We start from the raw sequence: 27,955 nt of genomic DNA on the forward strand, positions 1-27,955 counted from the left end.
AACTAAACAATTTATTTGTAAAATTTACATAATTTGGTACAATTTGTATATAGACGGACCACTTTAGCTTAGGAGCTTTGCCTATAACTGCAGCAAAAATAAGGCACATTGTCTGCTGTTATAAGATGTTCTGCACTATGCTATAACTAAAAAATATGTACATAGCCGACGTTTCTCCAAACGCCTACACCTTTTGTACAGGTATAATGATATTTTCTTAGATATAAATGACAATCTTTCAAAGGAATGGTGTTGAATGACTTGTGAAACAATAAGTTACAGACCAAATAGTCAAATACCAATAAGCAATTAATACTACTGAACGAGTTTCAATGTTTTTCAATAATTGTTAAAAATATTGCAGATAATGCATAGCGTTATGCAACATTAGTTTCAAACATAAAAATTGTATTGTTGGATATTGCAAACATTATGATCAGGAGGTAAAAAAATAATTTAAGGGAAGTTTGAAAATGGTTCATACTGAAAAATAAAGTTAGTATTCAAAGCAACTAACATGCTTTAAATTATTACATTAACAAGATGAAAAACTCAATAAGCATAGATTCTTACTTTAAAGTTTTTATCGAATTTAATATTAAATCGACGGAAATAAAGCTCGTTATAAAGTATACCTGCTATTATTTTTAACAACGCAATTAAAATGGTAGGATTATGCGTGTTTTCTACGAAAACTTACATTTTTTTTTAATTATTTGAGATTTTAACAGTACTTATACAATATTTCCATTAAAAGGAAACCGATTATGAAGTCAATGCAAACCACATTCTATACTATTATTTTAGGTGAAATTCTATCCACAAAATAAAGTATTTGACTTAATGATCGGTTCAAAGCCTGCTTGGTGAGAATAATATTGAGGCTTGTCAACTTTGTGGATCATGTTTGAGTTTGAATTCCAAACATCAATGTACTAAAAAAAATTCGCCCAATATCATCTCATACTGCACATTTCGAAGTAATTTCAAATGCATTTGTAAGAGTAAATATAAAAAATACCACCTAGTAGCATCAATAAAGGCTAGCCACAGTGAAATCTAGGCGTTACCTACTGGTCACTTCAATTTTGAGTTACAAATAATGGTGGTTGGATTGTGCTTTTAATGCCATGTCAAATAAAAACATAACGATCTTTTTTATTGGTGTCAATCACATTCTTATTAGCCTGATCAAATAGATACTTCACTGCATTGACTACAGAATGTAAAAATAAAGTTACAATAAGTAGATAAATAAAGGTGGATTTTCATTAATGTGATGCTGACACGAGCATAAAATACCTTGGGCAAAACGGAAAATAGGTCCTATTCAAATTGGCTGTCTGCCAGTGACTTACATAATACTATATAAATTGCTGGACCCTCTAAATGGTTTAAAAAAATTACAGTTTTCAAAAGTACAAATTTGGAAAACTAAAAAAGTTATTTGGTCACGAATTTCGGTGTATGAAGTGAAGGCTACCTACAATTTTTTTAATTAATACCCCCGAAATGAACATACTTTTGAAATATATGAAAAACTAGTAAAGACATCCAAAATCACTCGAAAATGGTTTTTTAATTTGAAATACATTTTAGCAATGTAAGTAAAATGCGACATTTTTTTAAAGTTTCATTTAGTTGAAATTTACCTAGTATCCACCCTATTGTTTTCACGAGTTGTTTTTTGGTGAGTTATTGTTAACACAACTAGGTAAATATACAAAAAAAAAAGTTTCATTTAGCTGAAATTTACCATTATATCTAGCAATAGATGATAAAATTTTATACCCATATCCTGGTCCAAATATCCTTTTTAATTCTGAAGGTATGAATTTTCAAAAACAGTCCATGATTTCTGTTTGTTCGTTTCAAGTGTCAATATAATATATGTAAGTTTTTCTGCCACTATTAGTTGAGCGTTTTTCACTAACAGAATAACAACAAAATATGCGTATTCCTGATATCTTAAATAAATGCCTTCATCCTTGAAGGCTACATTATAATTCTTAAAAACTTGCTTTATATGTTACATTTAAGTGCACAAGTGCATTTAAAAGTATAGATAATATCACATTTTGTTAGTTTGTTACCAGTTTAAATTAACTTCATTTGCCGCTGATAGACGAATTTGCTGGAAGGGTGGCTGACCTTTGCTGAACGTTCATATATGTCTTCAAACTAGATCTCGTAGACTCCCTATTGCAAAGGTTCAAATTGATTTTAACTTTTTATGCACTTCATGAGTAAAAGGCCTTTGCAATGTACATAACATGTGCACGTATATTTGAAAAAAAAAAGCTTATATCCAAACGCCCAAAAAAACATTAAGCTAAAAATAACACCATTATTTAAAAGCTTTTAAATTTGCCCAAACTTAAATCAACCTTGGGTTAAATTTTGTGCCGGACATCACTGAAATAAGTGCTACAACGCTGCGAGCAAAATGTGCAAAATGGTAAACATAGGTGTACAACGGCAACAAAAAGTACAAGTGCAACATGTTTTGTAGAATATTCAATCTTAAAATGTAAGTATATACTGTTTACCAGAACATATTTATATAATACATATTTTTTAATCAAACCAAATGATCTGATAAGAAAGTTCTGGTGAATACCTTTGTAACGCTGTAAGTAACGCGTTTTTATGACTCTCAAAGTCCTTCAAAATATCTTTGAACATAAAAACATCCCTTACTCCATTAAATTTTGTTGACAAATATAACAGACAGTTTATATACGACGTTGGGAAATTAATGAAAAGTCGAATTAATTTTAATAACAAATTTTTGCTGAAAATGTCAAGACAAGTTTTGCTAATTTCTTTTTATCTTTTCCTTTTATAAAGTTCTCGATCAAGACAAAATAGGCAGCAGCGCGAATAACAAAAATAAGAGCTGGACACTGCAAGTTACGCAATGCTGCACCTACTATGTCATTGAGTTCAACTTGGACCCACAGTGGAACAATACCATTGTCAAGTAACTACTCTACTGGATACAACAGCCTAACTAAGTAGCTATAGTGTGCAAAATAAATAGTAAACAGCTTAGAATAATTATTACCTAACAATCACACTAAACTAAAAACCACTTTAGACAGAATACATTTCCCTCACTTATCGGTAATGGATGTTCTGATTTAATTAAAAGAATGTTTTTAAAATATTGGAGTATACAGTTAGGACTTGACAGATAGGTTAATAATATTTTTTCTTTGTTCTTGGACAAGGTTACATGGTTAATGCCCCCATGTCGGGTAGTAAGAGTATTCTGCCGAAGCTTATTTATTTTTACTGTGGATTAATCAGTCCTGTCTCTAGGAATAGCTTACTGGTTCCTCCTAGTCTGTTCCATGCGGGAAATGGAAGGAATGTTTCAAATTGTACATATACTGCAAAGCCAAAGATGTTTTTACTGCCCTTGCCCAATCCTTTTGTGTCCATTAGGACAAAAAATATTATTGAATAGTCTTCTTCAATTTCAGCCATTTTTGTAAGTCAAAAAGATCATATGAAAATTACTTCCTGTCAATAATAACGACTTATTGATGTTACCATGTTTATTATAGTCAGTAACACATATGTAATCACAGTATTTTTATATAAAAACAGTAACAAAATATTCATAGCCTTATAAAAAAACATCTACACCAGTACGTTATATATGTAGAAATATATATAAAGCAAAGAAAATTATGGATCCTATAGTTAAATGCTAAATACTGTCGTATAAAGTTTTGGTCACCCTGAGTTCAATGTATAGCACCAAGGACGCCATGCATTCATTTCAACATCCGCAGCCAAAGCTGATTACGCATGCTTAAGACCATCGGTGGCAAAATAACGATAGGCGGCACTCACCTAGGCGACACTTTGGCCGTGTCACCGCCTGACGAGTTGTTGGCCTTGAAACCGCATTTTTGAATTTTCCTACTTAACCTAGATACCCATTGCTTCTGTTCCTCACTCGACGAAGCCAGAAGCAATAGTTCCTTAGCATATGACGGGTCATAGTGCAGTTTACAAGGCGGCACGCTGTCTTCTTTCCTATCTAAATGGTCTTTGTGAATCTTGATTCGACATCCTGCAAACCAATATTTATCCTAGCAAATTGGTTCAATAGGATTTGTTTTTTTTTTATTACTGAATTGAACAGTCTTATAGGCTGGGGTCCCCTTTGATGGTGGTATTATTAATTTTTATTGAGAAAATATTACATATTTGTATTCTATGTCTATTCCTAAATAGTATTTGGGTTATAATTGTGCCCATTCATTGTAATATATCAATCCCATTACAAAAATAATATTTAATACAATTGCAAATTCAAAATCAACTTTTTTCAATATTTCCAAAGGTAATGTTTGCAATTATTCAAACAAAACATTGCAATTAATCTTTGTTTTTGTTTATTTAATAGTTCGTCTGTGAATTTTCTTCTATGCATATTAAAAATGAAAATCAAATAGGTGGTAACTATACAATTTGTACTATGAAACCATTATTTTAAGAAACTTGACGGGAAATTCCACTTAATTGACCAGTCAATTGACTACTCAAATTTGAACAAAATGTCTTAAATAACCATTGCAGAATGTTATCTACCATTATTTAATAATAATATGTATTTTATAATAAATTATTATGCGTTTGTGATGTCCAATTTACCCTCACCAAGGAATACCCGAATACCATACTTAGCAATTCTGGGAATCCCAATAAATATATCCATTCCATTTAGTTCTCAGAACGACGGAATGGTGACGAAACTCATAATATAAATAAATAAATATACATTTCACTGCATTTTTGAAATTATTTCGGTCAATTTACACAAAAAAATTCTGCATATGCTCTGTTTCTTAATATGAGAGAGTTCATTATTGATCTTTAAAACTAGGCGTAGTGTTGTACCTATAATAATTGTTAAAGGTCCCGGCAGTTATTGGCAAAGTTTGTTTGTTTGTTACAGAACTTTGTAACATCTGCTAAAGTTTGTTTAAAGTTTCTGCTAAGAAATACCAGCATTATATTCCCAGATCACGAGTGAAGAAGCCAACTCTGTTTCATTTAAGCTCTGAAGCAGCCAACAGGATGATTGGCGAAACGTTAGCAAGTTCGATTCAACAATAACCGACGCAGAAGGAATCCTGACGATTTGTAAATAGTATCATTGCAATTTTTTTTTAACTTTACGATGTTACCATTAAGTTGAACACCCTGTTTAATTACAAATTTAAATTTTACAACTCTCTTCCTGAAGAAACAGGGCATAAACCATTAAGAAATATAAATCAAACAAATTGAAAACTTACGGCGGCACTCAAGCGCTGGGGGTGGCCGAAACATGTGCCAAATTTGCCTGGGACAGACCTCGCACGCAGTCGGCATATGATAGGATATGTTGAGAAATTCATGCCCTTTGTGAGTAATATAACCGGGAGGCTTGTCCTCAAAACTGCGAACCGATGACGTGTCTAGTGTGTTATTGGGCTCCTCCAGCGTTTTCCGAGCCTCTCCCTCCCCTGCATACAACAATTGGAATATACGCGGTATATCTTTAGAATCGGCTCTGATTACATCTCCTTGGGTGACCGATCGAACATGGAACACTTTGCTAAAAAAATCCGTAAGTAACATATTTCAAAAGCAGACGTGTGTAAAGAGCAACTTTACCTGAGATCAAGTACAATCACTGGATCAGTGTTTTGCTTATCATTCTCAGAATTGTAAAATATGATTTTCCTGCTTGAAACAACTACATATTGTTTTTTCCACCCGTGTCGCCTTATATTCTGTTTCGAAGGAATAGAGAGCCAACCCTCAAACACGTGATCCGAATTTACATCATCTCCTTCATTGTCTGCTGAACTGAGAGACGCAGTCTCACTGTTTATAGCCGCCAATTTTAACTGAAGCTGTTCAATTTCCGCATCTTTACTATCCAGCTCCATCTGAAGACGTTGTTTTGCAGCCGCTTCTTCATTGCATTGTATCTGGAAATGATCACTTTATGTCTAGACTGCATTAATTTAATTTTGTACTTGTCTTAATGTACTTGGCCATTATTTTTCGAAATTCTATATTGAGAATCAAATTATTTAACACTATACCGGCCGTTTAGAAATCCTAATTACGTACGGCGCTTGCCGAAACATTGTCCTGATACCTAACTACCGAATACCGTCAATGCTCAGTGATGTTGTTATAGCTGAGAGCCGGCATATTTTATTTTAAAGTAGGATATAATATTAGGGCTATTTGATTTCAATTGAAAAAACCGGTTTTATTTTTTCGATGGGGGGCAGGGGGGCGAAGTCGGGGGGGCTATCTCGGAAACGGTACGACCTGGGGGGTCGGGGTTCTCGCCATCGAATTCAGAAAAAAATCTCGAGGAGGAAGCGACCTCAAAAAATCGCTTTTGAGGAGGTAGCCCTTTTTCGGTTTTTCGAGGTTTTCGGAGTTATTTGAGGTCGGATCGGGGCGCGGACGGTATATTCGCGTAGAGGGGCCCGAGGCGCACCGGAACCCTCAAAAAGGACGCCCCTCAAAATTGAGGAGGTATTGAGGTTAGGGAGGGTCTCGTCTCCTATGGGACGGATCGAAAATTCGAGTACCTACGTCGACGCGCCTATACCCGGGCGTCGTTCTGAAGGCCCATGTCCTATACCCGTCTGTGGAGTTTTTTTTGAGGGCGCCTCCTCAAAGTTCAAAAAGTTTGCTATCTCCGAGGTTTACCGGCCGAATCGCTTCGAAACCGGCACGGGGGGGTTTCTCGGGTCGGAAACGCCGGATCCGCCCTCAAAAATCTCCTACCTCAAAAACTCAAAAATATGACCTTTTTCAATGTTGTCGTTGAACGCGTCGATTAAGGTCGCGTTAGGTCCGGCCGGGTTCGGATCGATACGGGAGGTGGTCGAAGGAACGGCCTTTCTTACGATACCCTCCTCCCCGATCTCCTCCCAAACGGGGGGCGACAAGGGGGGATCAAAAAAAAGGACCGCGTTTTTCACTTTCCCAAAATCGGAAATCGAAAATTCCGACCTCGGGGCGTGAGTGAGGTCGCGGAGGGGCGTCGAGCGCCGCCTTGCCCTACCTCCTCAAAAATTCCTCAATATTGAGGTAGCGTCGGATTTTTGAGTATTTGAGGTCGGGGGCGGACCCGACCCGGACGCCCCGAAAGCCCTATACTCAGGCCACGCGTCGAGCCCGAGATCGACAATTGGCGAATTTTTTTGTTGAGGTTTTGAGGAGGTCAAAGGTCAAAAAGTTTGCTATCTCCGAGACCGTCGTTCCGATCGGGACCCAACTCGGTAAAGTTCTGGAGGAGGTCGGGGGAGGAAGTACCCGACCTCCCTCCTCCTCCCTCCTCAAAAAAATTTTTGAAAATTTTTCGGCGGCGTCCCTTTCGAAAAATTCCCCCTCCCGCCCTATGGGACCGGGAGGGGCGCCGAATTTTTTTTAAGTAAAGGGAGGACGGGGCTTTCGCCTGACGCGGTCGGATCCGAGGTCGGTCCCATAGGGAGGGAGTGCCTCCCACAAAAAAAATGCTCAGTGATGTTGTTATAGCTGAGAGCCGGCATATTTTATTTTAAAGTAGGATATAATATTAGGGCTATTTGATTTCAATGCTACATATTTCTCAATTTTAGGTTTTTGTAGTATGATAAAATAGTTCACTCGGTTGCTAAGATGGATAGAAATATAGTTCTGTGCAGTGTTTCGATTAATAGATTTTAAAATATTTAATCTTAAAAAAAACAAGAAAAAAATACCAACAAAAATTATTTTTATTATATATTGATTTATTATTTAGATTTAATAATTTTTTTTTGTGTGATAATCCTCAAAACATTTTCCCATACATAAAGGAATTACACAATATGAGCACATGAAACAGGTTTCCTTCCTTTTTCCGTTTTTTTTGCAAACTCTGCAGCGCTTTTGAGGAAACTTCTTATTGCCTGAACTAGTAATTTTCACAATTTTATGTTGTCTCATGTCTGCAGAAAGTCTCATTGGTGCATCTTCGCGAGAAACTCTCTTGGATACATTTCCTGGACTCTCTGAATGAACATATCCTTTTTCAATCCAGTTTTGCGCAATATTTTTCAAAAAAGATGAAAATTTTATTTTTTTTCCTGGATTCAGAACCTTGAAGACAACAAATGAATTGAACAGTGCAGTATTTAATATGAACATAAAAGCCTTCTTTGTCCATTTCACAGTTTTTCTTATAATAGGATTATAAGCAAGGTATTGGTCTGCTATATCAACTCCCTTCATGTACTTATTATATTCCAAAATTGTTTCTGGTTTTTGTATCAGATCGCCAGTTTTTCGATTTATTTTCTGGGTTTGTATCATTCGAGCCTGGTGTATTGTTGAAATCATTCTTACAACTCTTTTATCTTTCCAAATATGTATTAGAATTTCACCTTTTCTACGGAAGTTGTGTTGTCCTTGTTTTAAAGTAATTTTTTTTAGATCGTGTGGTAGCCCGCGGTTCTCTCTTATAGTTCCACAAATTCTTATCTTTTTGTAGAGTAACTTCTGTGCTAACTGAACACTGTTGTAGTAATTGTCCATGTAAACATGGTGCCAAATATTTCCATAACCATCTAAAAGGTTTACGACCAGGTTTTGCAATGTTTCTCCATTGCCACTATATAATTTAAATTTGCATATATATCCAGTGTCGGATTCACACAACATTCTCACTAATAACCCATACTTTGTAATCTTTCCTGGGTTGTACACTCGGAAACTTACTCTACCTCTGCAAGGAATCATGGCTTCATCCAACGATAGATTTTGTTTTGGTTTATAGACTTTATCAAACTTCTCTATAAAGTATTGCATTATTGATTCTACTTTAACAAGTCGACTTGCGTCATCAGGGATTGCACTATTATCGCAAAAATGTAGTGATTGTAGTATTTGCCTGAATCTATTTCTAGTCATGATTTTACCAAAAATTGGTGTTTCCATGTACGGATCAGTAGTCCAATAATCGTTAACATTATTTTTTTTTACTTGTCCCATCAATATATTCAAAGCTAAAAATTTCTTGATTTCTGTTATCGTGGTATCTCGCCACTGCTTTGTGCTTTTTACACGTTTATATTTATGCATGTTTTGCATATAATATCTATTTGTCTCTGTTACTAATAATTGAAAAAAATCATCATCTATAAACAAATCCACCACGTCTGAAATATTTTCTGCATTTCTTGGGAACACTTTAACCCCAGAATTTCCCAAAAATGGGTTTACTGTAATATCGTTATCGATTTGGGACCAATTTGATGTTGAACAGTTCTGTTCGTTTTCCAATATCGTGTCTTCTGAATCGCTGCTTTCAGATTCACTTATAATTGGCAAAACATTTCTTTTTCTGCTACTTTCTGCTAAATCTGTATCGTCGCTGTTACATTCTTCATCATTTTCAAACTCAGATAATATATCGGCACATACCTCATTACATTTATTAATTAATTCAAAGTCGTCTTCTTCCATGATATCGCAGGGCAAACAATTAAATTAATATATAAATTACTTAATTAATCAGTCAATTCGTAAGTTAATTATTGCAGAACACAAGCTAACTCTTAAATTATCAGTTATAATGTGACATTTACTATGACAACAAAAAACGTACTACTACGTCAACGGCGCCTAGATTTACAACCAAAAATAACGTACCACTACGTCCACGGCACCTAGATTTGTCACAATTAATGACGTATTACTACGTCAACGGCTACAAGATTTTGGATGAAAAAAACGTATTAATACGTCAACGGGCACTAATGTGTTAATATACATTTTGAGTTAGTTATTAGGGGAAATTACAATTTTATGTAATATTCATTTTAAAACAGTTTAAGCAATTCATTACAAGGTGCATCCTTGGGTCATCGATTAATCTCACTCAGCTCAGCATTTAGGTGAAAAATTATCAATTCTGTCTGCCTCGAGACTGTTGTATTTGATTTCTGTTTATATTTGAACAACTACAATAAAATCGTAAATTTCATGACCACAATTTTTAACTTGAAAAAGTTATAATGTGGTTAAGTGAGATATAATGTTCAAGGTTAATTCTGAATAACTAAATTAAAAAAAAACGAAATATAAAAATTAGTTTTAGTCGCAAAAAGAAGTATGAAGGAACTCCAGCTACAAAAAACATAAAAATGGAAAACTCACATTTAGATCTTGAATATTCTTTTGGAAATTGGCTATCATCTGATTATATTTATCCTTTTCCTGACTCAATTCTTGCTGTAATTTTTTCAGATCTTTTTCTTTCCTTCTAAGATCTGCGCTCGAAATTTTATTCTTGCCTTTGTTCTCTCGAAGATCCTTCCTATTCATAATTTCATGCAATTTATTAACTGCTTGCTGTTTCAGGAGACACTCAGTCTTCAACTTAATCCTCAGCTTCTCAATTTCATCACTGCCATCAGACTTTCGATTAATTTCCTCTTGTAGCTGCTTGATTTGCCTCACTAGGTCCTCCTTCTCCATTTGTAGCTGCTCAGTCAGTTTCTTCAGTTCATTCTCACGGTCTTTCAGACCATTCAGTGTCGCCTCTTTGGTATTAATATCGTTCCTGTGTTTGCTCATAAGGTCTTTCAGCTCCAGCTCCTTCATGGTTTTCTCTTTTTCTAGATCAGCCACGGTTTCTTCAGCAATAGAACGAGCAAGTGCTTCAGAATCGGCGCGAGCCAAAGCCAACTGGCACTGATGCTTAAGAGAAGTTCGTTCCTCCTCAAATTCTTTATTGAGGCGGCTCTTTTCATCCAGTTCTTCTTTCAGCTCCTGAGTTTGTGTTTTATATAGAGTTGCAAAATATTGTTCTGTCTCTAAGGAATCTTGCAGTTCCTTCATTTGCAACTGATCCATTTGCCAGTTTCGTTTAACTTTAAATAGTTCCTCTTCCAGAACCTTTTTGGATTCCTAAAATAGATGATATATTCAAAATATGTATTATCTTTCGTTTCGATGCATAAAGAAATCGTTCGTGCATTCTTCAAAGGTAAAAATACAAAACAAAAAATACCTGCAACTGAGTTAAGTCGATGCCCAACTGATTTTCCTTTGCCTTTATTTTGGCGAGTTCGTTTAAGTTTTGAGTCAGTTCAGACTGGAGGATTGTCTTTTTCTGCTGTTCCTGTTCAATTTGGCTTTGTAATGCTTTACTTTTCTCGACTTCGTGCCTATATTCGCCTTCCAGTTTTTGCAATCTTTGCTGTATTTGCCGATAATCAACCGACAACATGGAAATTTGCCGCTCTTTTTCCTGCGAGTTTAAATCAGCCTTCTGCCGCGCGCTCTTCTCTTCATTCAATTTTGTTTGCAGAGCTGAAATAATTATGTTAATATTACTACCGTTCTAAATAACAGCACTTTTTACCAGACGCAATCCTCTCAACCAGGTCTGCGTGAAATATTTAGAATATTAGTTCTTAAAACACATTGAACAGAATGCAGTCTGTTAATTATATCAAAACATAAACCATACTTCTACAGACAATCAGGAATTTTTTAGAATCAATATATCACATGAGTTGTGGAAGAGAAGAGAAGAGTTAGAAATGTCAAATTTGTATCTTAATTTTTTTTAAAAGTGGTAAGGATAACAAAAATCGCCGGAATCTGCTTTTTGCTTTTCTTTCCTCTCTTTTGCTTATTCCGTAGGTGTAATAAACTAAACGATATAACATATGGGATGTTTAATTTAAAAAATTATCGTTTAAACAACATAAAAAACATCAAACATAAAAATACATTTTGTTATTGCCAATGGGTGATTCTGTGTTAGTGTGTTTTTTGCACTTATGTACTTCAACACATGAACAAGAAAATTTGTTGGTGATTCAGATACCCATCTAAATAATCAGTGCTATGAGAAGTCTTTTTTTTTAAGTGTAAAATTGGTACCTTTAACAACTTCAATGTTAGCTTCTTCTTTATTTAACATCCGACTCCTCTCTGTTTCCTCATGAGCCCTCACTTCTTGTTGATATCTATTCTGGGCGGTTTTAAGCTCAGCCGACAACCCAGCATTTTCCTTTTCCAAAAACGAAACCTTCTCGCTAAGCTGTATGTTATCAGCGGCAGTTTTTAATTCCTTGTGCCTCACATTTTCAAATTCCTTATTTAACAAGGACAATTTATTTTCCAAAAGGAGTTGATTATCGGATGCCTTGGACCTGGAATTCCGTTCCTGATGTAACTGCTCTTGCAATGACGTGACCTCCCCCTGCAAACTATCCTTCTGCGACTGAACAGTCTGCAAAAGTGTCTGATATTCAGTCACTTTCATCTCCATGTTCGTTTTGGCAATGGTCAATTCAGCCACTTGTTTCCTCATTTTCTGTGAGGTTTCCGTTTCAATCTTTAGCTTCTCCTGCATCTCTGATATTTGCTTTTCCAACATCCTCACGTTATGTTGCTGGTTATTGTTCATTTCTCTCGTACGTTTCGTCTGGTCCTCTTCCATTTTCCTCTTGAGATCAGCTAAATAATTTTCAGTACTTTTTCGCAAGTCAGTTTCGCACTCTGCCTTGCGTTGAAACTCCTTGCAACTGTGTTTCAGCACAGCTACTTCCTTCTCATATGTAGAAATCTCATCCCTCAAATCGCTCTCACGTTGAGCGAGAGTATCTAATTGATTAATGAGTATTTGTTGTTTTGCTTCCAGAGTTTCGACGTTGCTTCGCTCGTGTTTCAGTAGAGATTCCAATTTGGTTGTTTGATCATTTGAGTGTTTGATGTAAATGTTATTAACGCCACCATCCACTACATCATCAGATAACAAACGATAGTCAGAATTATAGGTAAAACCTATGAAAGGCAAATGATTGCCCACAAAGGTATTTGGGATCGGAAACACCTAAAAGTATAAGAAAATTATCTACAATACGCACAATTGGAAATTTTATATTGAAACTATATAATGGGTGCCTGCGCACTCAACTCCGAAATCATACCTTCATTTTTCAACTTTTGTATTTGAAGGGACAAAAGGTACCTTAATGTTATTTGGGAAAAAATTTTAAAAAATTGAACCGACACAATATATTCCGATTCCTTTTAAAAATATCTAGATAAGTTTATAGATAATTATAGATATAGTATATATATATATATATATATATATATATATATATATATATATATATATATATATATATATATATATATATATATATATATATATATATATATATATATATATATATATATATATATATATATATATATATATATATATATATATATATATATATAATCACCGCGATACATAATATTTAACCGGTTTTAAGGGGAATTTTTTTAGAGGTTGATGACAATAAGCGGTCCAACTATATTTCGTTCTAAGACAAAAATCTAAAAGACCCTGAAAATTTTTCTTTTCGGGAGTAAATTATTTGCCTAAATGAAAATTCGTGAAAACTAAGGCAATTTGGTTTAAACAGCTGCCTTGAAAGCTACAATTTTTGTATGAACGGTTCCGGTTCCACTAATGGGAAAATCGCTATTTTCCCCGAGCAAACTGGACGCGATGACATCATTTACTTTTACAATATGCACTACTCAGCTCCCGAAATAAAATATTTTCTCCAAAATCATTTATCTTATTGGAAAAATTCAGGGACCAGGAAACGCTCGAGATCCAGGGCTATAACCTTTACTTCAGACATTTTTTCTATTATGTACAAGGTGTGTCAGGTATAAACTTTGCGGACTGCGACAACGACCAGATTGCGAAAGCAATCTTGTTTATTTCTCCTTCACACTTACAAATTTACCGTTAGAAGCCCAAGTTAAAATTGATTGACACATCTAAATAGCAATCCTCTGCATAAATGAAATAAATTGAACTGAAATTAATCAAATCTATCAAAATATCAGATAAAAAATATTTTTTATGTATAACTTATGTTATGTTATAACTTAGTTATTCTTAATAATTCTCTTGTGTATTTGTTGTGTGTCGAAGTTTATTGCATATTGTAATTGGGCTTTAGTCATCATTAAATAAATAAATAATATTGCATACAAAACATATATTTTTGTTTTATTAAAGTACCTCTTCAGGAGCTTCGTCTTTCTCATAGTCATCAAAGTTACTGGTGTCATCATCTCCAGTCAATTCAGGTACAACAGGAGGCGCAGCATCTCGCAAATTTTCAAAAGTCCACCCTTCATTATTGTTGAAAAATGGATGATTTTTAATTTCCTGTACACTGTTGCGACCCAAACGTTTAGTTCGGTCACATAACAAGCCCTGAATGAGAGACTTTGCTTCACTTGAAATATCCACCTCATCTGGAAAGGTTAGATTACTTTCATGGTACATTATGTTATTATAAGTCCCAAGTAAACTGTCTGCATAAAATGGAGTTTCTCCCACCAACATTTCATACACAAATATTCCTACAGACCACCAATCACATTCTCTACCATATATCCCTAAAATTAGAAAAATTAAAGTTTAAAATTCTGACTTAATTTTATTCCATATTTTCTACATAAACCTAGACGCATACCTTTTCCGTGGCTTTGCAGAACTTCTGGGGATATGTAATCTGGGGTACCAACAACATTGTTTGATCTAACAAGTCCATCAGTGTCCATTCTCATGCAAGTACCAAAATCTGCCAACTTCAAATGCCCATACTTATCAAGTAACATATTATCAGGCTTGACATCCCTGTGCACAAATCCCATGGAATGGATTACATCCAAAGCAAGTACCACCTCCATAGTATAAAATTTAGCCCATGCTTCAGGTATATCGTAATTTGACATCAAATTAACAATATCACCTCCAGGCATGTAGTCCATCACCATGTACAGGTGTTTAGAATCTTGAAAAGCAAAATGCAACTGAACAATCCACTCAGACTTTGCATGTGCCATTATGTGACGTTCTTCCCAAAAGAATGCTGAATCTGACCTTTTTATCAAGTCTGCTTTACTGAGTCTTTTCATTGCATACACCTGTCTAGTATATCTGTGTCTGACCAATTGAACTTTACCGAAGGCGCCTCTACCTATTACCTTTATGTGTTCAAAGTCATCAGTTTTCATTCTGAGGTTTATTATATCATTTGCAAAATCATCATCTACAAATCGAAAAGAATTGTATGTATCTAGATAAATTTGAAATGAAAAGGAAGTAATTTTGGAATAGTAAACATTTTACAATTTAATATTCAGATCTTTCCCAAGTTGCAATTTCAACCAAAACTAAAATTCAATGAAAATTGCTAGGTATCTAGCATAATATTTTAATATTCATTTCTCAACCAGAGCAAAGGAGAAAACGTCAACTACTTTCCAAACACAAGATGTAAACTAAATAATACAAATTGGTTTATCAGTTTTTGTACTTAGTAAATAACTGTATACGTAAGTAAATATCAAACACTTAAATACATAAAGCAAACTTTTTTAATAGAATACAGTTTCTATGTGTTACTTACAGCGATTTATATACACCTCTATATTTTTGAGTTTCCTTATGGATGGATGGTCACAGTCAGTATATAAAGCTTGTACAGTATCCAGAAGTGAATCAATATTCGCTTTTCCCTGGGCATCTTGGATTTTTTGTTCCAACAAGCGCAATCTTTTCTTTCTATCTTCATCGCGTATTCCATTCATGTTGCTAATACATTCACCTGCAGGACCTAGTTACTCTTAGAGAACATTTCTCAGCTTTAAACATTGAATACCCATCATAAAAGCCTACGATGGTGCAAAGGGTTTATTTACCTTACCTTTACAGAATTAAACATTGAACACACTACTTGTCAACAATTTTCTATTCCCAAATTAAAACAATAGTTTAGTTTGAGCGCTTCATAAATAAAAAATATTTTTAAAGTATTGTCATTACAAAAAGTGTATAAACCCCAAACCAACGTAAAACTGAGGCAGTAATTTAACGGATTTTCGTTAGTTAGAAAATAATTTCATTGCTTATTTAGGCCGTCTCATTCCATAGTGTCATCGAAATGTCAACCTCAGATAAACACTGCCGAAAACCAAACTTATATAATTTTTCTCTTTTTATATTTTTTCCTCAGCCAACATTGCGGAAATCATACGGCCAAGTTAAATTAAAACTTACAGAGATTATGGAAAGCCTGGTAAACACACACACACACACATACGATTTGCATTTCTGCTATTTCCTCATAACATATTATGGGCACAAGCAAATTTTACAATTTGCAAAACTATAATTTGGACGTTTTGGCTTTGGCCGTTTGTTTCTTCTTATTTGAATCAATAAAGAAGGAAGAAGTACTTGAATGTTTACAAATATATCTGTCAAAATTTAGGTCTCAATTGATTTAATTACTTATATGTTATTTATTAATATTATATCAAGTCTTAAGTAATGGCATATTTCCACTATCGATGTGGAGAAAGAATTACTTTGTTGAATGATAATTGTACTGCAGTCAGAAATGATTCTGAGTTCGATCATGGACTTGTAATTACCGCTGAACCCCTTGTAAACGATGTACTGTTTGAAATAGTTATTGATAGAAAGGTTTGTTTGTTGAAAAAATAACAGGATCCCTATTGTTAAAGTTTAAGGAAGCAAAGATTTAACTTATTTTGCGAAGTTCTTTAATATACCTCACCTTTACAATTTTTAATTTTAGGTAAACTCTTGGTCTGGTAGTGTAGAGATTGGTGTTGTAAATATAGATCCATTACACTTCGACTTTCCCCCATGCGCTTCAAGAATTCAGTCTGGTTCTTGGGTAATTATTTGTTATATATTATACATTAGAAGGCACATTTAGCTAAAGTGATATTTTGTTAAATATTTTTCTTTAACAATTATTTTTGAGAAAACAACCTTTGGCATAAGGTTTGTTTTTAATAGCATCAAAATAAAAATCAAAAATAATTCCCTCCATGATAAAGTTATTACTCTCACAATTTTTTTTTGAAAAGAAAATTTGAATTAGGTTAGCCTGTTGAACAAATCTAGTTTTTCCACAGTAAATTTTCATTAAAAAAAATTATAAGGTGCACACTTGCATTAAGTGAATAATTTAAAAGTTACTCTCAATATTTATGCCCTATGTGTCCATTAGAAAGTATGAAGTTAAATTAAATTTGTATAAACCAATTTCAGGTAGTTGGTTCATACTACTATGTTTATTGATAATACTTTTATTATTTACTATACATAAACCTGATTTAATTTACATGCGGGTTCTTGCAGATACTCTCAGGAACTTCTGTCTTTAAAAACGGAAACTGTTTGGTGGAGAACTACGGTCCCGATTTGGATAAAATTAATCAAAATGATAGGATTGGATTGGTAAGAACATCCGAGGTACGTAAAGGTATTTATTTGCAAACAAATATCTAGTAGCATTTTTAAGGGTGACCTAATATTTTACATTAATGGCGAATCTCAAGGAGTAGCTGTTGAAGGTTTACCTAATTCTGTGTATGCTATCGTTGATTTGTATGGGAAATGTGTTCAAGTCAGTATTACCAGCCCTGCTATTCGCGAACATAACAATGATGATTGTCTAAGTGGTAGTTCAGTTTTAGCAATTGAAAATGATATACTAAATGTCACCTTAGGTGGTGACTTGAGCGAATTAAGTCTAAGTAGCAGCAATAGTTTAGATATTAGAATGGACGTGAATGTAAGGTATATAATCCCACAACCTAATCAATTGAGCAATAACTTCATATTACTTTTGGTTTAGTCTAAATTTGCCAGATGAATCTAGCAGGCAAGACAGATTACGTTTTCACGAGAGATGCGGGACTTTGGTGAAATTGTCAAACGGTAATCGAACTGCAGAAAGGCGAAGGCCGCTGGACGAATTTAACAATGGTGTTGTTATGACCCATAGAGCACTAAGAGATTTCGAACTATTTGAAATAAGGATTGATCGCCTGGTCGACAAATGGAGTGGGAGCATTGAAGTTGAATAAAAAATATAAATTCTTGCTGATTAAACTTTCTTTTTTATGTTGCAGATGGGTATAACGACCCACAACCCAAACAATTTAGTTTTCCCAGCTACAATGACAAATATGCGCAGTGGCACTATTATGATGTCAGGCTGTGGGATACTCACCAATGGGAAGGGCACCAGAAGGGAATATGGCAGTTTTAATTTGGATGAACTAAGCGAGGGTGATAGAGTGGGCATGATGCGGAAATCTGATGGAAATTTGCATTATTTTATAAATGGTCTTGATCAGGGTGTAGCAGCTCAGAGAGTGCCATCTACTGTGTGGGGTGTTATTGACCTTTATGGGATGACTATTAAGGCAATATTTTTTATAGTATATTTGGCAAAACATTTTTTTTTTGTTTACCATTTTTAGTTTTTGTTGGATTTACTGAATGATTAGTTTCGGATATTAGGTAGGTGTTTATTTTCTTTAACTTTATTTTATTTTATTGTTGGCAGAATCATTTTAATAAATACATAAATTTTAATAATGCAGGTGTCAATAGTCGAAAGAGACGAAAGGGAAGAACAGAATTTAATGACAAGAAAGAATACTCGGGATCAGCATTCTGTTGTTCTCGACTCTCAATCATTATCTGATTATTACGATAGACTGACCTTTCATCCAAACTGTGGTACTCACGCGGAAGTTATTAATAACGGAAGAACGGCACATCGGCCAAATGCCACAGATGATTTTAACAATGGAGTTGTGCTTACGGCGCGACCACTGAAAACTGGCGAGTTTTTTGAAGTGAGACTGGACAAGGTGGTGACAAAATGGGCGGGCTCTATTGAAATTGGTGTTACAACTCATAGTCCCACAGATTTGGAGTTTCCTTTTACTATGACAAATGTTCGGTAAGATTACTATTCATTAATCATTCAATTATTACGAGATATTTAATAATAATGTAAACAAAATGATTTATTCCAAAAAAATTACAAAAAATACATATGGCTAACAAAGCACATAAGCTAATGAAACTAACGGTAATTAGTAAACAAACAATATCAGAATATGTAGACTTAAAAACTCTGATTGTTACTGTCGAAAATCGATGACATCGAATTTTTCGAAAGTAAGATACTTCGATCAAGAGTGTAGATACACTCTTGATCGAACCTATTGAAAAATGGGGGGGCTTAAAATATTAAAAATTGCGTTTGCAGGGGTTCAAGAAAAAAATGAATTCTGGAAAACCGTTTATGCAATCGAAAAAATTTGTAAACGAGATGATCCGCGGGATCAAATTCTATAAATCTTTATTCTTCATAATTTTCCAAAACGTACAGGGTCCGATATTCGCAAAAAACTAAAAATTAGGGTCCCGTTATAATAGTAATTGACGATAACTAGAAGGCTGTTTTTCAGTTGTCAATTTCTTTTACATAGTCATATGGCCCATATAGACAGCTAAAACTTTTGTATTTAAGATTTTTTACCTATTGTACGGGATGTTCAAGATTTTCTGTGCTATGTTAAGAAATGTAACAATTGTCTTAAATTTGCAGCTATCGACGTCAAATTTAGTCAGATGTCCACACCCACATTTATACTGTTGAAACTCTGCATCTATCAAGTATCGCGAAGTGTTTTTTAAAAAATGTTTTTTTTTGGATTATTTTGGTTTCCAGAAAAAAAAATGTTTTCTGGAAAAGTATTAACCCGATCCTCAAAACTTTTGAACCAGGAATTATGGAAGTGCCGATACTATAACTTTTATTTCAAGCATTTTTTGAATATATGCAGGGTTTTTCAATTATAGACAAAAATCTAGAAGACCCTGAAAATTGTTCTCCTCCAGAGTAAATTATTAACCGTAAATCAAAATTCGTAAAAAATATGACTAATCGTTTCAAACATTGTCATACGCCGCATTAATAGCTGCAATTTTTATATTTGCGGTTTTCGTCTATTCCTCGCGTGCGATGACGTCATTGATTATAACGGTGCACTGCATATTTTCAGCAAAACATTGTTTTCTCGAAAACCATTTACCCTTTTAAAAAAATTCTTGGACCAGGAAAGGTGGGAGATCCACGGCTATTTATTTCCGAGTTTTTTTCAATTATGTACAAGGTCTGTCGATTATAGATAAAAAAATCTAAATGAGCCTGAAAATTACCATTTTCCTGGATTAATTATTAGCCGTAAATGAAAAACTATAAAACATACGATAGTTTAGTTTAAACACTTTCGTAAACTGCATCGAGAGAGTTTTAGGTTTCGTCTATTATACAGGGTGCGCGAGAAAATATCATTGGAAATCGCTATTACTTGGATAGTTTTTGTATAATTATCAAAGTTTGCCCTGATACTGTGAATGTATAATAAAATTACATCGATTTTCCATAGTGGTGCGCAGGAGCACCATAGAAAAAAAAATATAAAGCTGCTTCGCGCTACGCGCTACGAACTTGCCCCGCCCACCAACGATTTTTCGAAAGCAATCTTGTTACTTCTATAGATGTATGATGTATGATGAATTATCATGTATAAATCGTTAATAGTTACAATAATTATAAAAGATGCTATCGAAAACCGTTAAGTTGCGAAATATCAGAGTCAAACATTTAATAATTTGAACAAAAAAATAATTCCGCCGCATTATTTATTTCTTATCTTAAATAAACGCTTTTATTTTTGTTATTAGAAAAAAAATTGTAATAAAAAGTCGATGTTCAATTGCTTTTTCCTTAATTAATTACATTACAGGTAGGGATGTAATTTCATGAGAATCCTTGTTGAAGTTCCCGTGAGCACGTGTAAATGTCGGCTTGGAATACACACAAATTATTATACAGGATGTAACTAGTTATACATCTTCCAGGAATTATTCTTTGGATAATTTTATAGCAAAAAGTTTTATTTTTTCTAGATTTATTTGAATAACTGGATTCTAACTATTTTTGTCATTAATTCGTTCGCTTGGTACATGTAGGAAACCTGAAATGTATGTCATTGTAAAATATTTAATGAGTCGAGGCGGTTTCAGAACCCACACCGTATATGTCAGCAACTTGGGCCTGGTTTCTTTTTGTTTGAGAAAAGGAGTAACTTCATTTGTATCCGATTTACCGTCAAGCTCACACCTGTGATAATTTACCTTATACTCGTGTCCTACCGATTAATGACTAGGCTCTTAGATCTGACTACAGCCCCATTTTCGTAGCTCCCAGCTACCGGTTCTCTTAACGCCTCGAAAAAAAGGCTTTTAAACGTTACTTTTTTGTTTAGAAATGTCATAAGATATGAGCTCATGCAGTGCTGTTTCCATCTATGTCCCTAGTAGTGACATGACAACTTTGTTACCACTAATATTCAAAATACTCAAAATTTTCAATCTATAAATAAAAGTTCTGAGCTGAGCAAATAATAAATAAATTAGTCGATTTGTTAAAAAGAGCATCATCAGTTTGATAAATCTGTCCATAGATCTGGAACTTGGATGATGACAGGAAGCGGCATAATGCATAATGGAACTATTATCGAAGAACAATATGGAGTAAATTTGGATAGGTTACAGGTTGGAGATAGGGTTGGATTGGTACGAAAGGAAAACGGACAACTTCATTTCTTTGTCAATGGCATAGATCAGGGTACGGCTAGCAATAACGTTCCCGAAAGAGTTTACGGAGTTGTTGGTACTTAGGAAGTCTTTTATCGTTTTATTATTTTGTAAAATGTACAACTTTGTAGATTTGTATGGACAAGCTGTTGGGGTAACTATTATAGATATGTATGAGTGCATCTCACCTGACGCTGCTAATTCTTGTTTGTCAAATAGTACCTTGTATAGGTAGCTACTTATTAAATTATATTAGATAGTAGTTTATTAGTGACCAACTTTTAGCGATTTAAAGTTCCATCATATTCACGGAAAGAACATAAGAATCGTTAACAACGGCTTAACGGCTTTGAGGCCAAGACCATTGGCGGAATTCAATGATGCTATCGTTTTTTCGAATAGACCATTGAAAGAAGGTGAATTGTTTGAAGTAATTTTGGACACAGTCGTCGATCGATGGTCTGGAAGTATAGAATTAGGTAAAAAATTTTACACGAACCAAGGTTTCGATTACCAATTAACATGATTGGTAGGCGTCACTGCTGTGAGGCCTGACGAAATTGAGTTACCTAGTACTGCCACAGATCTCAACAAGGATACCTGGATGCTAAGCGGGTCTTCAATAATGATTAACGGAAAGACCATCAGGAACAACTATCCCTGCGATCTGGATACATTGTCGTCCGGTATTAGGTGTGCATTTCCTTTTGCCTTCTTTGGGTACTTTATTCTTTTAGTTGATAAAGTAGTTTGAATGACTTTTTTTAAATAAAGAAAATATTTTATAGGCAACAAAAATAATAAAATCATGACAGATAAAAAGGTGATGTTCTTACAAAAGAAAGTAAAAAAAAAATCAGAAAAATATAAATAAAATATCGGTATTTTGCATAAAGTGATAGTGAATTGGTATCTGGGGTTTCCAAGTCGCCGGATTCAAGAATTGTGGTTTGATATTTGATATTATTTCATCTTGGAGTGTTCTTTTTATTGTTGCGGTTATAATTTTTAACATTTTATCTATAGCATGTAAGGCTCATTGATAAAAAGCAGCCAACTTAAACAAAGGATTAGCATCACTTTGCCGATGGTATTTGGAGAGTGTAAAAGTAATTTCAATCATGTTTTTTATTTATTTGAACTGTCACTAATGCCAAAATAAGCTATCGAATTTTTAGACTACAAAAACTGATTATGAAGATGGTTCAGTATATTCCACTTAAACTATTTCTGAACGACGCAAAAGTTACAAAGTTACCAATCACAGTAACAACAGTAAGATGTTGACAATTCGAAGTTGGTCAAAAAGTAAAATTTTAGAACAGAATCACAGAATAAATTTAACAATGATGTAAATAGCTGTGTTTTTTCAAAGCATGTTTTCACGAAAATGGTTTGTAAAATTTGATATGTGGCCGTGTTGTTCCAACTTTTGCTATTTATTTCAAAGATTTGCTTTCTTCTACTACAACTAGTACTTCATGCGTATCTGTATAATGTTTCTGTTTTATTAGACTAGGAGTAATGAGAACGTCCGATAAAACATTGGAGTTCTTCAAAAATGGAGTTTCGCAAGGAGGCGCATGCGTTGTGCCCCACACTAACATATATGCCGTGGTGGATTTGTACGGCCAGTGCGCTCAAGTCAGTATACCCTGTGCGACTTTGGTCGCACCAACGGCACCGTGTACTGTTGGTAGTTGTTTAAGGTAATTGGAGGGGTCAAAATTCCAGTTAAAACTTTAAGTAGGAAACACAGTTTTGGATCAGCCCAATATCTTCTAAGCGAAGTGATGAAAGCAAATTATTAGCTATTAGTTATTACCTCTTATGCTGACAAAACAATCACTTTTGAAGTGAACATCGAAAAGTATTGTTCGCATGCGCGAGTCATTTTAAAAGTTCCATTTGACGAATAAGACCATATTCAAGCAATAAGACTTTATTCAATTGTCAATTTGACAGTTTTCAGGTTAAATAAAGCATTTTTTCGGCAATATTTTGTCAAAATTTGCCCAGATCCCATTCAACTGCAATGGAAAAAACGACTTAAGTGTGCGGAGATTGCCCTGTAAAAAAAAAATGGCGCAAGTGCCGATCTTGTGTGGAAGCTTCAGAGCTTAACTGAAACTGGCTCGCATTTTACCTTGTACTTGCTTATATATCGTTTTAGGGGGGAGGAGCTAAATGAGAGGAATCAGGCCTAACATTAGGTCATTGTGTTTACAGAAAACCTACGCACACACACCTTAATGCATTGTCACATCACCATCCGGTCCAAAAATCATCGGTTAGCAACTCTCTTGTTTACAGAGCCGAAAACACTATCTCAGCCTGAGTCACTAAACCCAGAATTAAAACACCTTATCTTCTCTCTAGTAATTTCCAGATTAAAGATATTAAGCGTTCCATCCCAAAAAACACTTCACCACAACCTTCCAATAGCAATGATTCCGAAAGCAATCCCACACTTTATTTATAGAAAACTGTAAACAAGCAAAACAATCTAGATCGCAACTGAGTCATCCGAGACAATGTTTATGCCCCTCATTTAGCTCCGACCGCCTCAAACAATATAAACAATACATAAGCGGGTACAGAGTAAAATGCGAACCAGCTTCAGTTAAGGTGAAACGTCAGCAAGTTCCAGAAGTTTTGTAAACGGTATTACAGTAGCCTATTGAAGTTTCTTTCAGGTATAAGGTAGCTATATGGTTGAAACTCTTTGCATTCTTAATTAATTTCAACAGATATCGTAGGACGAATTTCAAGCGGTTGAGAACTTTAATTATATAAAAAAATGATTGCAAAATACCAGTATTCGCTAACTAAATTCGTAACCCGCTAAACTTTTTTTGTTCATTGACTCTGCTCCGCAAGAATAAAGGTGAATAAAATGTGCTTTTTAGATCGGACAGCTCTACATTACAAACGACGAATATTCTAAACACGAACTTGGAAATTGATTTGCACAAGTTTTCGGAGTATTATGGCAAGGGCGTTTCTCTTAGCGATAATAGGCGAACCGCGTCCCGTTGTCGGGAATATAACAGCAGCATCGTCTTCAGTAGTCTCCCTTTGATAAAAGATGAACTATTTGAAGTGGCCATCACTGGATTATGGCAGTACATGGCCGGTACATTGGCTGTGGGAATAACCGAAACTTCGCCATACTCTGATTGTGTTGGAATGCCAGCAGATTCGTGTTTTTTATCTGGTAAAGATCATGAAATTTCCACTTTCGTTGGAGTAACTAAGTGGGAGCCTTATTGTTTGCAGGAAACGAAATGGTTTACAAACAGCAGTGTATCCAGTTTTTTAGACCAAGCTTGAACTGGCTCGCTTATAGTGATAGGGTTGGGATATTGTTCACCCAGGATGACAATATAAAGGTACCTCTCTTCTGGAACAAAAATTTTAACGCTTTTAATACGGAATTCCCAGTGTCTCCAAAAAGTGTTTAGTCTTTTGAAAGCAATTGTTCAAAGATTTCTCGATTCAAATTCAGTAATGAACCAAACAGAAATTAAATCGCCTATTCTGGAGAAATAATAAAGAGACCTTTGCCAAATTTGGTTCATCCATATTCTACAAATATTTTCTCAAATGAAGCATTTCCAGATTTATTAGAAAAATAACTCAAACTATGTAAGCAAAATTTTCGCCAAAACAAAACATTGGCCTATACTTCTTTTGTTTAGTTCGCTGAAAACGTGTTGTATTAAAAATCTTTTTTTCATTATTATTAAATTTAGGAAAAAAATTAACATGCTCGGGACACTTTGTATATACAAGCATTTTCTAACTCAAGAGAACAGGTAGGAGATGGGTATATGTTATTTTTTAAAGTTGCCATTGGAAGATGTAACACTGCTATTGTTATCACAATGGTATTAACAAAAATGTTATTCCGCAATTTTTCTGTTATATAGATTTTTATAAACGGCGAAGAACTTTTGTTGGATTTTCCGACAATGGGTGATAACGTTTGGGCCGTTTTCGAAATGCGGGGGCAGTGCAATGAAATTACTGTTACCAGTCATAAAATGCCACCCTCCTCGTCATTGAGCAGGTCTGTACTTCTACCTATGTTTTTTTTTATCTGAGTTATGGTTTGTAGTGCGAGATTACAAGATAGCCTTGAAATTATTCTTGATAAAGAACAGGCGCCCTCTGAATTGGACGAGTGCAATAATATTGGTTTCGAAGAAACTAATCAGAACAATGTTGGTAAGTTTAAATCAAGAAGAATTTGGGTGAAGTTCGCAGTATAAAAATTCTTTTTTCAGCAGGTCATCTCGGTGGAATAGAGAATAATATGAGGCAAGCAATGTTGAGCATAAAAGATGAAAAAGATAGTGAAAACATAACAATCGTTCAGCAGTGTTCGCGGCATTCAAGGTTAGAGAAAGGAATAGCAATGACTGTAACACGCAGTATGGTGCGACATTTGAAAGAGCTTCATGACAAATACAACTTTAACATGAAAGCTACAACATATACTTCAAACACATTATTGTGTATAACAGCCATTAGCTGAATTAAATTTTCCATATTATAAGGATAATTATACATTATTGAATTTGATTTTTTGTCTACAGAAATTACTGTCCACCTTTTTTGTTTGTCCTGTCATTCAAATAAAATAAACAAGGCAAAAAAAAGTTTTGCCATTTTAAGGCACTTGTAAAGTAAATGGGAGAACTGCAAACAAACTACGGCTCCAGCAAAATCTCTAACAAATCCCGTATCAACAATAACAATCTAGCAAGTGAGATTTCATTAATACGAAAATAGACTTTAGAATTTTTATGCAGTTAGACGGGATAACGGCATGAACCGCGTGAACTGCGCATGGCTGTTGGCACTTACCTCATTAGGTCGAAATATACACTACAATTTCAATACTAGTTTTGAAAACTATTTACACACTAATTGTTCTCTACCCTATTGCACTGGCGAGCAAAAAATTTAGGTCACTCGAAGAAATTTTAAATCATTTGGAAAAAAAACTTTGACCACCGAATCGTCCGTCTAGTGGGCAGTGAATTACTTGCTTTCCGAGAAATGCGGATGGAGATATTTGTGATCAATGAGTTAGTGTCAGCGTAGTTTCTAATTAGTCTAATTAAAAATTTGTGCGTTTGGTACTTTCTAGTTTATTGTTCGTTTATATCCATAAAACATGGTTGTTTGGTGTATTTTAGATCTGAGTTGTATTTAACTGGTCATAATGTCTTTCTATGCTATTGTTGCGGCTAGAATTGTAGCATTAGAATTAATTTAGTCGAGGAAAATGGAAAACTGCAAGAATTATTGGTAGGGGTCTATAGCCTGTACAAAATACCACCAACGCTTCGAGGAGGCTAGCTTGATCACTAGAAGACCAAGATCTGGTCAAAGAATGATCACCAATTAAAAGGATGATCGATTTTTAGTGTCCGCAAGTTTGCGGAATAGGACACTTCAACTTCAAGAGGTTAGAAATGTTTATATTATCGGATGGACTGTTAAAAGACTGTGCTAATGGATTATCTTGTCAAAGGATGGCTACTGGGCCACCATTGCACCAAAGATATCGAATAGCAACATTAACTTTTGCCCGAAATCATTTAGACTGGCATGATTATGAATGGCGCAATATACTGTTTTCCCAGGAAGCCCGTTTTTGCCTCACTGGGTTCGATGGACGTCGGAGAGTATAGAGGGGAGACCGGGAGAAAGATATGCCCCAGGTTGTATTGATGTTGGTGGCTCGGTCATGGTTTATGCGAGAATCAGTTCAGAAGCACGCACAAAGTTGGTCTTTATACAGAATGGCTGTCTGACAGCACGATAATGCTAGACCCCATACTGTCAGAATTGTCAGGCAATATCTGGACGGGGTGGGAATGGGGCGATGTGATTGGCCAGGACTCAGTCCAGACATGAATCCCATGGAACATGTGTGGGATGAGATGGGACGACGTATGCGAAGAGATACACCAGCTCCAAGAAGTGCACAAGAGCTGAGAGAGTTGCTTTTGCAAGAATGGAACAATAACCAGAAGGTTATCCGTAATTTAATTCATTTCGATTCGATTGCGTGCAGTCATAAACGCAATTGGAGAGAATACACGTTATGAATTTCCAGGTTTTCCCAATATTGTGAATTGTTGCTGTTTTCTTTAGTTACAAATAAAAATTAAATGGGCTTTGTTTATAATAGACATTTTCTGTTTTCGGACAAAATCATCAAAACCAACATCAGATTTTCCCATTAAATGTTAAATTCAGATAACCAAATAGAGTAGGATATATTATTTACCACGTACTAGTTCCTAATAAACTTTTTTTCCAAAAAATTTGTAATTT

General features: G+C 34.7%; 2 protein-coding genes across 8 annotated transcripts; one reads left to right on the top strand and one right to left on the bottom strand.

The window, feature by feature from the left end:
- Positions 1 to 18: 18 nt before the first annotated feature.
- LOC132696288 (rho-associated protein kinase 1) lies at positions 19 to 16,035 on the bottom strand. Of its 6 annotated transcripts, none has more exons than XM_060661031.1 (12): positions 15,804 to 16,035; positions 15,507 to 15,704; positions 14,568 to 15,146; positions 14,108 to 14,490; positions 11,953 to 12,907; positions 11,426 to 11,449; positions 11,072 to 11,373; positions 10,216 to 10,968; positions 5,680 to 5,999; positions 5,319 to 5,620; positions 3,865 to 4,087; positions 19 to 2,199 (listed from the first exon to the last, which is right to left on the bottom strand). In XM_060661031.1, exons 2-12 carry the CDS (start codon positions 15,685 to 15,687, stop codon positions 2,109 to 2,111), a joined length of 4,113 nt encoding a protein of 1,370 aa, XP_060517014.1. In that variant the 5' UTR covers positions 15,688 to 15,704; positions 15,804 to 16,035; the 3' UTR covers positions 19 to 2,108. The 6 variants fall into 6 exon arrangements, with proteins under 6 accessions (XP_060517014.1, XP_060517015.1, XP_060517013.1 ...); XM_060661032.1 differs by having other exon boundaries at positions 15,507 to 15,722; XM_060661030.1 differs by having other exon boundaries at positions 15,507 to 15,741.
- Positions 16,036 to 16,353: 318 nt separating this feature from the next.
- On the top strand, positions 16,354 to 27,829 carry LOC132696656 (neuralized-like protein 4). 2 transcript variants are annotated; one of them, XM_060661610.1, is made up of 17 exons: positions 16,354 to 16,585; positions 16,701 to 16,802; positions 17,273 to 17,386; positions 17,436 to 17,713; positions 17,772 to 17,994; positions 18,049 to 18,345; positions 18,526 to 18,890; positions 21,469 to 21,677; positions 21,733 to 21,832; positions 21,887 to 22,080; positions 22,135 to 22,294; positions 23,116 to 23,310; positions 24,511 to 24,818; positions 24,881 to 24,993; positions 25,534 to 25,673; positions 25,722 to 25,831; positions 25,894 to 27,829. In XM_060661610.1, the coding sequence occupies exons 1-17, from the start codon at positions 16,430 to 16,432 to the stop codon at positions 26,139 to 26,141; spliced, it is 3,312 nt and encodes a 1,103-aa protein (XP_060517593.1). In that variant the 5' UTR covers positions 16,354 to 16,429; the 3' UTR covers positions 26,142 to 27,829. The 2 variants fall into 2 exon arrangements, with proteins under 2 accessions (XP_060517593.1, XP_060517592.1); XM_060661609.1 differs by having other exon boundaries at positions 25,891 to 27,825.
- The last annotated feature ends 126 nt before the right edge of the window (positions 27,830 to 27,955 follow it).

The sequence above is a fragment of the Cylas formicarius genome, unplaced genomic scaffold (genome assembly GCF_029955315.1).
Source record: "Cylas formicarius isolate icCylForm1 unplaced genomic scaffold, icCylForm1.1 PGA_scaffold_1__22_contigs__length_36826433, whole genome shotgun sequence".
Classification (NCBI taxonomy): domain Eukaryota; kingdom Metazoa; phylum Arthropoda; class Insecta; order Coleoptera; family Brentidae; genus Cylas; species Cylas formicarius.